General features: G+C 42.3%; 1 protein-coding gene across 2 annotated transcripts in view; it reads right to left on the bottom strand.

Moving 5' to 3' along the window:
• USP53 (ubiquitin specific peptidase 53) overlaps positions 1-12,998 on the bottom strand; it is a 69,481-nt gene that overhangs the window by 7,910 nt on the left and 48,573 nt on the right. For both annotated transcript variants that reach the window (XM_007495549.3, XM_001371653.4), the window contains exon 14: positions 11,905-11,981. In XM_007495549.3, the coding sequence (XP_007495611.2) occupies positions 11,905-11,981 (77 nt within the window). The remainder of the gene's footprint in view (positions 1-11,904; positions 11,982-12,998) is intronic.

Here is a 12,998-nt window from a genome sequence, read left to right as displayed (position 1 = left end):
AATCCATCCTGAGAGATTACCATCTTTCTTCCCAAACTCTCCCCTATTGCCACTCAGATCCACAATGGCAGTGATTCCTCAACTTCTTATTGTTGCCCATTGCACACATCCAATCTAATACCAAATCACCATCTCTCTTATACATCCACACAGACACATCCATCCCTACAGACACAAACCTAGTTAGGCCCTCATCACCCCCTCTTGCCTGGACCACTGGAATAGCCTTCTCACTGATCTCTGTCACTCACCTCTCCCACGCAAATCCATTCTCCACTCAGTTGCCAAGGTGACTTTCCTCAAGTGGAGGCCTGACATGTCACCCCCCTGTTCAAGGAGCTCTAAGATGAAATATAAACTCTGCCTGACATTTAAAGTTCTTTCTAACCTGGGTGAAGTTTTCTGACACTAAATTCCCACAATCTCCAAAATCCAGCTCACTGGCCCAAATCTGGATAATCCATCCTCTGTGTCTCCTCACTATGCCTGGAATTCTCTGCTCCTTCTTCTCCATCTCTTGGTTTCTCTAACATCTTTCAAGGTTCAAGACTCAGCTCAAATCCCACCTTTTGCAGGAGGTTTTTCCTGGTCCCCCTATCTGATGACTTCTTGTTTCAGATTACATTGAAGACCCATATTCACACCCTTATCTCTAGCCAAGACTTTGATCCAGGGGCCACTTCCTACAAAATCCTTTCTCTCATATTTCAATTTTAGGGCTCCTTCAAAAGATCATATCCCACCAGTGAAAATTAACCTCCTTGGAAGAAGGGATTATTCTATGCTGCCTGCTTCCATTTTCTCATGTGTAACATGGGGATAATAATGCCTACCTCTCAGACTTGTTCTGAGGGCAAAATGAAATATGTGGAAGCTCACCAAAGTTAATGGGGCATTTATTATGTTTATCTCTCCCTAATCCCCAAGTTACTGCACAAGAACCAGGAAAAAAGGCTCTTTTCTACTTCCTGAGCTTACAATGCCCCACACCAATGTCTGATTTTCTACAGAAAAAAAGTACAACAAACATTAGTGTTACAGAAACAAAAGGCTCATAAGCACTGTAGTGTACCTCTTTGTACAAGAAAGCAATAACCTCTTTTTTGAAGAACTACACATACAAGGGAGTGATTTTAATGTTGTCAAAATCATTAAACTAGTATTCCAAGCTTGTATTTTTTTTTAAAGGACAGTTTTTTAAAAGGACCAGTTTAGAGGGGGCAGCTGGGTGGCTCAGTGGAGTGAGAGCCAAGCCTAGAGATGGGAGGTCTTAGGTTCAAATTTGGCCTCAGACACTTCTTAGCTGTGTGACCCTGGGTAAGTCACTTAACCTCCATTGCTAGTCCTTATTGCTCTTCTGCCTTGGAACCAATACATAGTACTGATTCCAAGAAGGAAGGTAAGGGTATACAATAAAATGAAAGGGCCAGTTTAGAAAGGTCCTTTCCATAAAAGCAGAATTATTCCTTTTCTTGAATGGTGTTTCAGAGGCCATGCCACTGAGCCCATTCATTCTGGTGAGGGTTTCTGCGGCAGAAGCTAATAGTCAGTGACCCCCACAGGCATCTCAGAGTCATGTAGCCTTTCATCTGAAAGGGGCCTCAGGGATCAGCTAGCTACACCCCCTCATTTTACAGAGGAGGAAACAAGGCTCAGATAGGGTGCAGAGCCAGTGCTCTTTAACTTCAGTTAAATGGGGACAATCTCAGAATAGCAATCTGAGATCCAAAGAAACATTTCAATAGAGATGGACAGGATGGAAATAGGTGCCTTCACTCATACTGTCATTCCTTGGGTGACAGCAAGCCATGACAAGATAAACCAAGAGATGCATGGCAACATCCTGCCAAACCCATGAGCTTTGAGTGATTACTACCAGACACCATGACTAAAGAACATAATCATTAAAAATTTTAGACCAAGAAAAAAGCAGGGCCTACTATTACCACTGATGTTAGCTCTGTATCTCAAGAAGTACCACCAGGATGAAATAAAACTAAGAGGATAATGTTAAGAGAATGACTGTTCTCCCAAGCCTCAGTAGGACCATCAGGCCCCCCTGATGGTAAAAATCTGTTAAGTGACTGCACTCATATCACTGCCAAGATACTGTTACAGAAAATGCACATATGGTACAGGAAAATTCTGGGAGCATGCCAAGGGGCCAGGGAGATCCTGATTTTTCTTTACATGCTTTAAGCTCCTTTCTAGGACTTCTGGGTCAATAAGAAACCCCCCTTTTTTTTATCCTTTAGATTCTAGTGGAAAATCCTCCTCACCAAGAACACATTGTTCCTCACACCTAAGGTTCGTATTTCCTAGTCAGTATTACTTGAATCCGTAAACTGGTATGAAACAGCATTTCACAATCTCTTGCCAGCAGACAATGACTGCCAGTTAATCACTGTGAATCAACTCACAATCTGAGAAGCAGAGCTTGTTTATTTCCACATTTTTGACACTAAAGCTTAAGGTTCCATATAAAGAGGGAAATGGAATCTGAGCTGGTTAAATTCAGATAAACTCGGTTTATCTCTGTGTTCATACAAGTCAGCAGCAACAAAACACAAGACACAAACCCACGGTAACCTTCCCAAGGAGAGAGCACTGCCTGGGAGATCTGAACTAAGGACAGGCAGCAGGAGGCAGCAGAACCTCGTAAATATCCACCCAGTCTATTCAATGCTCCTGGAGCTCCCAGACACCAATGAGTTTGCCTTCAGGATTCCAACACTTAAAAATAGATGTGTTATTTTCCTCTTCTGCTGACACAGATGTCCATGCATGGCTAAAACACAGACCAGAGATTTTACTGGGAATTTGGCTTTGGGTGCTGGGCAATGCTAAAGATGGCAGATTTTATACCTCATACAGTAAATCTCCAGAGTATGACAAGCTGGAATAATAAAGTAAGGAAAAATCCGATTTGGTATCCATGAGGAAAAAGTCAACCCTGACCTGCTCTGGAGCACGAAGGTTATCTGAATAGCCAACTTTTGCTAGGAACAAAATGTAGGTGTAATGAGGCACAATGGCTATAAGTAATGTATTTCTGCAATCTTTTTTTTTTTTAATTACATAGACGTTTTAGGCAAAAAGTTATCAAGGGCAGCTAGCTGGACTTTCCTGGCAAGTCATTTAACCCCCACTGCTTAGCCCTTACTTACAATAATCCTGTAAAAGTGAACACAAATAGGGGGGCAGCTGAATAGCTCAGTGAATTGAGAGCCAGGCCTAGAGAGGTCCTAGGTTCAAATCTGGCCTCAGACACTTCCCAGCTGTGTGACCCTGGGCAAGTCACTTGACCCCCATTGCCTAGCCCTTACCATTCTTCTGCCTTGATTGACTCCCAAGATGGAAGGTAAGGGTTTAAAAAAAAAAAAAGCTACAATGTAAAGCTCAAACAAATGAAAGGCCTCTCAAAACCATGCAGATAGCTTCTTTTCTCAGGCCGACACCTAAGAACTGACTAGGTGAATACAAAATAGACTCAAGCACAACTTAAAAACCACAAAGTGTGTTACTTCTTTAAATGACACAATATTTTGGGGTAAAATTTAGGTTTCATAGCAAAATCTCCAAATCTTATTTTCAAACAGGTTGTCTTTTAAAAAGCTATTGGGGAGGGAAGGGGAAGTTAGATGGTTCAGTGGATGGAGCATCAGACTGGAATTAAGAGGACCTGGGTTCTGTTATAAGGATGTGAGGGTTTTAGCAAGATAGGTGGTCTGCAGGGGAGAGATGCAGGAGGATAGAGAATGTGGAAGTAGGGGGTTGAGACCACCTATCTTGCTAAAACCCTCTCTTCATGGCCTTTCCCCTCAAATCCATCCTTTGTGGTACTGCCCACAGCTATCCCATCATCTTGGCGCACAGTTCTGGGCTGGAAATTTCTCTGCTTGAAAACTTGCCATGGCTTGCCATTTGCTACGTCCAAAGTAAAATGCAAATGTGGCCTTTATGGCATAGGGCATACCACCCATTAGCCTGCCTGGCCTTTTCCATCCTCCCTGCTTGGCCAGACCTCTCCCTCCACTCACTGCCCATTGCACAGATTTGAGATTGCCTTGTTGTGTTCCTTCCCCTCCTTAAAGCTCATCTCAAATATGACTAGGAAGCCCTCTTTATGATGCTTTTGCCAATGTGGGATCTGCTGTTCTCCCAGTCACTGAAGTTCACCAACCTGAGTCCCCACTGACTCTTGCTTTGTCTTTCCTTGGTGCCACCACACCAGGCCCCCTACAGACCACCAAATGGCAGTTCAGGCTCCTGCACCAAAGAAGGGTCTGAGGCTTAGTTGGGCTGCCCGTTCCTCTCGGGAGGGTTCTCGTGGCTAGCCAAGGCTTAGTGTTTTCCCTCCTGACATCAAGCTTTGAAAGTTTCTTTGGCACTTCTGCAAACACCTCTTGGCCCTATTTTCTAGGGCAGCAGAACAATTCTAATCTCTCTTCTTGGGCAAAGGTCCTGCAAATAGCTGAAGACAGCTTGTGTGTTCTCTTCCGGCCCAGCCTCAGATGGAAAGATCTCAAGGCCTTTCACCAGAGTAAAATACATTCTTTTTCCAAGCTAACCCCCATCTTCTTTGCCAACACTGTGGCAGGCGGAGATCAATTCCAGAGCTTTATATTTACTCGGGACACTGAGGCTGAGAAGACAGAAGCCCAGAGTTTATGATCTGGGAGTTCAAAGGTCACTTTGTGCAGCCTGAACAAGATTCTGGTACCATCTAGCCTACTCAAATACTCTGGCACTGCTAGCATTTATACTTAGCACGTGTTACCTCATTTGATCTTCATAACCAACTTGAGAGGTAGAAGCTACTGTTATCCCCATTTTACATTTGACGAAACTGAGTCAGAGGGTAAGTGCCTTGACCAAGTAAGTGACAGCCAGTAAGCATCTGAGGCTAAGTATGAACCCAGGTCTTCTTGATTCCAAGCCCAGTGCTCCGTCTATGCCCTCTAGCTAGCTGCATTTATGCTTCTTTTTCACATGCCCTATTCCAGTGGAGGGTCAAAAGCTATACTGAGGCTGGCAGGGTAGGGCAGGTGTGATTTCCATTTTGCAAAAAAGGTGAGGGAAGCCCAGGCCAGGGGAAGTGGCCCAAGTTAATGCCACAGACTGAGCTGATGGCCATGCCAGTGGGACCCTGAGAATACAGGCCAACTGACGCCTAGTCCAGAGCTGTGAATGCTGCCTTTAGCTCCCCTATTAGGAGCTAATGGTAATGTCCATCTTCGTGATCCTCAAAATTATCTTTCAAGTTTATGGCTACCTCTGAGTTTGCACCCTCCAAAGATGTGCAGAGACAAGCACCATTCCAAGACATGGTCTGACTCCCACAGAGCTAGGAGCCAGCAATGCAGATGGGAAGCTGTGACAAGGTCCCTGGAGCACCTCCTCGCACTATCTGCTCCTCTTATTAAGTCTCTAAAAGAGATAGGCTTTCCCCTTCAATGTTCTAACTTCTCATTATGGGGAAAGGAATTGCTATCAGTTGCTGCCTATACATGTTCTCACACATTTACCCACTGCTCTGTTACTAGTCCTGGGCACAGTCCCTGGGGCCCAGAGGGTGCCAACACATGGCTGACAGGTAAGGTCTTTCTCTATCTGCTGGAGTTTCGGTTTCTAGGCTCCTCCTCCAACTGAGTCAGGGTTCCTATGGGGAATTCAGGAAAGGGGCATAGGCATCTTGGCCCTGCTGGTTCCAGCTAGGAAGGCAGAGGCAGAGATGCCTGGGCAAACTCATGTATCTATACATGAACTGAACACTATTTCACAATCTGCTGCTAAACTAGCTTTAGTTGCTAGTGGTTTTCTTTCGTGTTTAAACTTCTGAAAACAATCCAGTCAGCATTTAAGGGCCTGCTATGTGCCATAGGGAAAGCAGACAGACAGAGAAGTGATGGAGGGAGAAAAAGAGGGCAGCCACTAGCAGTTGAGGTGTCAGGAAAGGCTTCATGTTTGTATTAGGTAGTTCCTTCCTGACAAGGCTGTGTCAAGTATGAGGCCAGTGTGACTAGATCAAAGAAAGCAGGATGGAGAATAATGACAGATGAGGCTGGAAAGGTAGGTCAGGGTCAGGGTGGGAAAGGCTTTGAAGAGTTAGAGAGGATCTTGATCTAGCCTAGATGAAGTGGGGATTCATTTGAATTTCCTGAGTAAGAGTCACAAGGTTGGATCTGGGCCTAAAGACAATCACGTTGGCAGCAAGGTGGAGAATAGGCTGGAATGGGGAAGGTCTTGAGGCAAGGAGCCCAATGTGGAGGTTGTTGTAATAGTCTAGTCCTGAACAAAAGTGACAGTGGCTGGGTGACCAGAGAGGGAGGACACATGATATGTTTTGACAGTAGAAATGACAAGTTCTGGCCCCTGACTAGATATGTGGTATGAGGGCCGATTTGAGGATGATGCCAGTTACAAACCTGGGACATTCCAAGGATGATGGGCCCTTTGGCAAAAGTAGAGAAATATGGATGAGGGGTGGGTCTGAGGAGAGGGTAGGGTGGAGGACCAAGAGGTTACATCCGGCCAGACTCTCCTCTACTCCTGGAGAGGTCAGGAAGAGAGCACAGTTGGAGAGAACAGTATAATTGAGGATAATGATGTGAAGGCATAGAGAAATCTCCTCTCTGGCTCCAGATGCCAGCCTCTAGTCAAAATTATTTTTGTTGACCATTTGATTCCCTTAATGAGCTACCTTGGTAGAGAGGAGATAAATATACGCATTGTTTCTGGCAGCAGTAACAGAAGCTAGAAGCTTGTTGAAGGAGAGCACGATGGAATAAAGACTGTGAGTGGCCTGCTGGTGATAAATGTCATTTCTTTTAACCCTGTTGTGTTACAACTGCCACCATCCTTGGGCAAGACCTCAGACAAGCCCGTTTAGGGTATGACAATAAGGAATAAATTTTGGACATGTTGAGGTGGTCTCCCCAATGAGACTCGCACGTCCCAAAGTGACTTATTAGAGTATATTCATTATAGCCAACAGGAGATTAGAGAGGAAGGGCCATAGTTCTTGCTGTATCTATGAGCCAATACATTTCCCTTGAATAAATCAAGAACTACTGAAATCTCAAATTCGGAGACCTTCAGTCAATCACTGAGCTTGAAGATATCAAAAGTATCAAAGATATCAAAGTATATAGATTTAGAAGCAATAGGGACAGAAAAGCACACTGCATTTCCCCCAATTACCACCCCAGAGCCTTCTGTTGAACACACACCAGTCAGAAATGGGACAGATGATCTGGCTGGAAGAGCTGAGGCATTGTCATCCCCAGGTGAAAGCTGCATGGGAAGGCTGTGGCATCCTCTAGTTCTCGCCCTCATCCTGCCCCCCTAGCTGGCTATAATGAATATCCTCTAAGAATTTCCTTTTATTGGGCACTCCTTTCCTCCTCTCCAGCACAGATGCTAGGTTGCCACATGATTACCCATCAGGAAGCATTGGCCACCAAATGTGGGAATAGAAATGGGGAAGCAAACTGATTAAATCCCATTTTCAAACTCCAAGGCTCATGCAAAGTCCTTATTCTGAGGTAGCAAATGGCCCTAATTCCAATGCAAACAATTTGGAGGAAGGACACAGTTACAATGCTAAAAAAGAATAGAATCATAATGGAATTATCTGAAAAAGTCACAGAAGATTAGGGCTAGAAAGGGCCATAGGGTCTTATATGTAACATCCTCATTTTTTATTAGTGTCATAACATTTTCAATAAGCAAATTCTATAACAGAGCACTTCAAATACACAAAATAGCTAGAACATGAAGGAGGAACCCCCCCTCCAAGATCCATTAAATTAAAAAAAAGCCTTACCTTCTGCCTTAAAATTAATAGTAGAATCAATATTGTGTATTGGTTTTAAGGCAGAAGAGTGGTAAGGGCTAGGCAATGTGACTTGCCCAGGGGCACCCAGTTAGGAAGGGCTGTCAAAGGCCAGATTTGAATCTAGAACCTCCAGGCCTGGCTTTCTATCCATTGAGCCATCTAGCTGCCCCTGAAAGCAATTTTTAAAGAAAAGAATAATGGAAATGCAAAGCTACAAGTCATAGTTATGCTATAATTATAATTTCTTTAAGATTCTCCATCCCAAAGCCTAGCTTTCTGTGACCACTATTTCAGGAAGACCCACTGAGCCTGCTTCCCTCCCATCTCCACTCTCTAGATACCTTTTTTTCTCCTTCTTAATAAACTCCCACCCAGAATGAGGAACCTCCTTCTGGCCACCTCCAGCCCCCTTTTATGTGTTGTCTTCCCTTGTCAAAGTGGCTGTTCCTATAGGGTAGGGCCTATTTTACTTGCTTGTTTTCACATTGCTGGTCCTTGGCATGGTATCTGGCACCTAATAAGCCCTTAATGTTCTATTTATGATCTATCTATCCTTCTAAAAATACTTTTGAAGCCTGATATCAAAGGATGGTTTACAAATATAGGAAAATAATTTCTGAAGCTCCATACATTTTTAAAGCGTTTTTAGCTTTAAAAAAGCAAAAAGCTGGTCAACATTATGGGTTTACAAATATTCACATTTGTAAAATGAGAAAACCACAGTTGTTTTTAACAAGTTAGAGAAGAGCAAAAAGTAGAGAATGTCAGTCTGCAGCCCAACTTACCTGAATCTCCTTACTTTTAAGAAAGTACAATGACATCTACAACTGAAATATGTGAAGTACTATATGACTTTTGGGGGAGAAAGCAGAAGTTTCCATACTACTTTCCTGTTTTTCACAGTGAAAAACAGGGTACAAAACTATGGGATTATCAGGCTTGAGAGTTAATGGGTAAAATCTCTCCCTTCTAAAAACCTCAATGTCCAGTTATAGAATCAGAGTTGTATGTGCCACAGAAAACTATGTAAACAGCAAATATTGACAAAAAATCTATATTCAGACGGGAAGAATAGCATTTCTTTGATGGTAAAAGAAAAAGAACACTTTCTGAAAAACCTCACATGTGCTGCTTACACTGTAAAGAAATGTGCAATGCAGAAAAACTCACTTACAAAATATGATTCTCTAAGCAAGGATGGACAGAATCACAGAAGGCTTAGAATTTGATAACAGAAATTACTTTCAGTTATACTTGGATATTTCCTAGGGACATTTATAGAGGTGAGCCTGGGAAAGAAAGCCCAAGCAGGTCCTAGGCCCAAGTGGAGAGACTACTACTGGCCCAGTGATGGAGTCTATATCTGCTGCCTATTAAAACAATTTATTAACAAAGAAACTGCCTACATTAGAATTTTGACAGGAAACATCAAGGGGGAAATTCTTACCCAAGAACCAGCCTTCATAACTACATAACACATGGGTTAGCTGCCATATTTTGGCCACGGCAACTCTCAAAAATTATTTAAAATACAGAAGGCTTTTGATCTGCCATATTATAATTTAATATATTAATACACAATTGCTAGAAACTGTATTCATAGTTTGTAGAAGTACTTAAAGTACAAATTAATAAAGAAAAATAATATAGAGGAATGAATTTTTAAGCCCATCAAAAGCCTTGTCCTATCTTGTTTATTACTCCTAGGAGACAAAGAATGCTTTGTACCTGAGAGTGAGTTTGTGACTATTTTTCACATTCACTGGTTGCTGTGCTGATTTCTGCTTTATTTGATAAAGAAACCCTCATCAACCTTGTAAGACCTGGTGCGACATCTTAATATGGGAAAGGAAGTGAATTTCCTTCACGTAAGTGTGTTCTCTTGATATTATACTAACTGATGAAAACAAAACTACCTTCAATAATGCAGCTGTGTGAGTGCATCTACAACCCTTGAAAGAACTTTTTTCCCACAGACTACACAAATACATCTATTTTTCATTCTGAATGAAAAATAATGAAAAGAAGAGGGGAAAGTAGAGTAGGAATGGATGCTCTTTGGAGGGAAAAAAATGGGCTTACAACCTGTATTAAAAAAAATTAACTGAACCAGTCAAAGAAATATATTTTGCCTTTGTGAAATGGGGCTTATTATTATCATCAAGACAACTTCATGGACTGAAGAACAAGTAACGGTTGCCATGCTCTGGGCTCTGAGGTACTACAGAAGAAGAATATCTAAAATGCCAATCCTGGAAGATCAGACAATTTCTCAAAGCCTCCATTTTAGTAACCTGCCTCCTCTGTCCTTAACTACCTCTTCTGACAACAGATGACTGACTGCATGAGGACAGGAGCCAGCAGCAGCCCCAGCTTGTTGCCTCCTGATGCTCAAAACAAAGAAAGTCTAATCCAGGTTGACTCTTGACCTAAGGGATAACTCCAATACTGAAAGTCAAGAAATAAGTAAGAAATGAGGGCCTTTGCTCACACCCCCTTTTCCTATTACCCAATTCAGAATACCTGACTAGCATTTCTAGTGAGTACTTGAATAGACTTAGAATCATCCTGGTGGAGGATAAATGAATATTCATCAAGGATAGTCATCATGCATTCACAGAATGCTTGAGCTCTTAGAAGAGTTTTCTATCTGGATGAACTCTTTCATTTTATAAATGAGGAAATGGGGTTACTTGATTTACGTCATCTGTGAGATTTGTCTAGGAGGCTTCTAAGTTCCCTTACAGTTCTAAGAGATGATGATTTCTATCACACAGAGTAGGTGCTTTTTTCTCTTATGCAAAAAAGTAGGAAGTTCTTGCTTTAATTAAATCTAAAGTAAGTTCATTCCTCCCTCCAATTAATTTCAGTAATTTGTGTAGAACTTTAAAGACATTGTCAAAGATACATTTATTAATACTTCAGAATTTCCAGCAATTAGGCACAGAATCTTAATTCTACTCTCAATCTGAATATTGCAGACTAGGACAAAAACATGAAGTGTTCATAAGACTATGAATTGGCTTCTACATGAATATAGTTCATGAAAATAAGATAAACCAACTTTTAATAAGACAAAATAAATTATTCAATGTGTGTATGTACATGTATGTATAATCTACTGAAACGTCTGAAGAAATTATACTTTAACAAGCTCTAATTTTTTTTTTAACCCTTACCTTCCATCTTAGAATCAATACTGTGTATTGGCTCCAAGGCAGAAGAGCGGTAAGGGCTAGGCAATGGGGGTCAAGTGACTTGCCCAGGGTCACCCAGCTAGGAAGCGTCTGAGGCCAGATTTGAACCTAGGACCTCCTGTCTCTAGGCCTGGCTCTCAATCCACTACCCAGCTGCCCCCTCTAATCTTCTTTAAAATGGGCATTTCACCTTTTCTACTAGCTAAGGCAGCCAGAGGGACAATGCAGAGTACTAGCTTTGAGTGAGAAAGATTTTTTTCCAAATATGGCCTCAGATACTTGCTAGCTATATGACTCTGGACAAGTCTCTTCACCTCTGTTTGCCTCAGTTTCCTCAACTGTAAAGTGAAGATAATAACAACACTTGCCTTGAAAGGGCATTTTGAGTTTCAAATGAGATAATATTTATAAAAAAGGGCTTACCACAGAATCTGAGGTCATAGTAGGCACTATATAAATGCTTACTTTCTTCCCTTTCCACTCACTGTGGCAAGAAGGCGACCTTTAAGCCCTGAAGATGAGAGCCTACAGTGGGTAAGCAAGGCTGTGAAGCTGGGCCTGGCAACTGCCATGCTGCCACCTGGGGACTCCTCACCAGGTATGATCTCAAGTCCTAACCTTCTTAGCCATGGTAACTCTCAAGAATGACTAGCAATTGGGAGGTCCTAGGTTCAAATCTGGCCTCAGACACTGCCCAGCTGTGGGACCCTGGGAAAGTCACTTAACCCCTATTGCCTAACCCATACTACTCTTCTTATGCCTTGGAGCCAATATTGGCTCCAACACAGAAGGTAAGGGTTTAAAAAAAAAAAAGAATGACTAGTAATGTGATGGCTGATTTTTATTGCTAATAAATGAAATTCCTACCTTCCAGATGGTCTTTGCGCTGTTGGGACATGTGCTGCAAGCTGTCTGTGTTCACTTTACTTGATTGAATCTGGTTACTGTGAAAAACAAATAACACAAACACGTTAAGAAGGTATTTTATTCCTATTCCTTTCATTATTCAGTACTTTATTATCAATATTCCCAATAAAATGGAATATGAGTCAGTTTTGCAAATGTCAATGTTGTAGTCCAATCAGTCCAGAAATACCATGTTTGAAAAATAAGGAAAACAAATTGTTAACAAAATATCCTTTAAAAAAGTTTAAACTAAAGTGTTCTCCATGCCCAGGGGGTGAGGTGTATTTTGTCCCTCCGGAAGTACATTATGCAATTACACTCTCAACAGTCAGTTTTCCTTTAAGATTTCTGAAGGCAAACTGCAATTTATGAAGAGCCTCTCCCCAAACATTCCTTTAAAGGCTCTAAATGGAGAGCAGTTGGTGGAGTGTCTCAGAATGGCAGTTGGAAAGCAGGTGTGCCCACTGACTTTGTCCCCCAACTTCACCAGAAGTGCTCGTCTTTTTCTTACAAACTAATGCCACCAAAAAAGGACTAAACAAAACAGAACAAACCCAAAAGACCACGTCTGGCAGGATCTGAGCACATGACAGTAGATGTTCTCGAAAGGAGGAGAAATGCCCAGCTAACACAACTCTCGGTCTGTTAATATCTACTTATTCTTCTGAAGAAAGTTTCCTTCTCAGTTCTTTCAGTTGTTCTCAAACAAGCCCCTCCTGGAGGCCTGCTCGAGCTACAGCCATGGCAACAAGCGATCACGGGCTCTTCTAGGGTTTGCCATCAGAAATTAAGTTCTATGGAGCGTGGCTTCAGAAAGGCATTGTGTACTAGCTCAGAGGACATCCTGGAGCTACGAGTGAAGCCGGCATTTTGCCCAAGACACCAGGGAAACAAAGAAAATGTCCAAAAGCCTTGGGTCCTGTGAGACTCCCTTCTCTGTTTGCAGGAATGGTGGCAGAGGGGTGGAGAAGGGGGCAGAAGGAGCACAAATGACCATCTTTCAACACTAACATAATTGCTAGTAGCAGTAATGAGATTCTTTCCCAATAGCCAAT

The sequence above is a fragment of the Monodelphis domestica genome, chromosome 6, assembly GCF_027887165.1.
Source record: "Monodelphis domestica isolate mMonDom1 chromosome 6, mMonDom1.pri, whole genome shotgun sequence".
Lineage (NCBI taxonomy): Eukaryota > Metazoa > Chordata > Mammalia > Didelphimorphia > Didelphidae > Monodelphis > Monodelphis domestica.
Note: the sequence above shows the minus strand (reverse complement) of the source record. Positions and strands in the feature narration are given on the sequence as shown.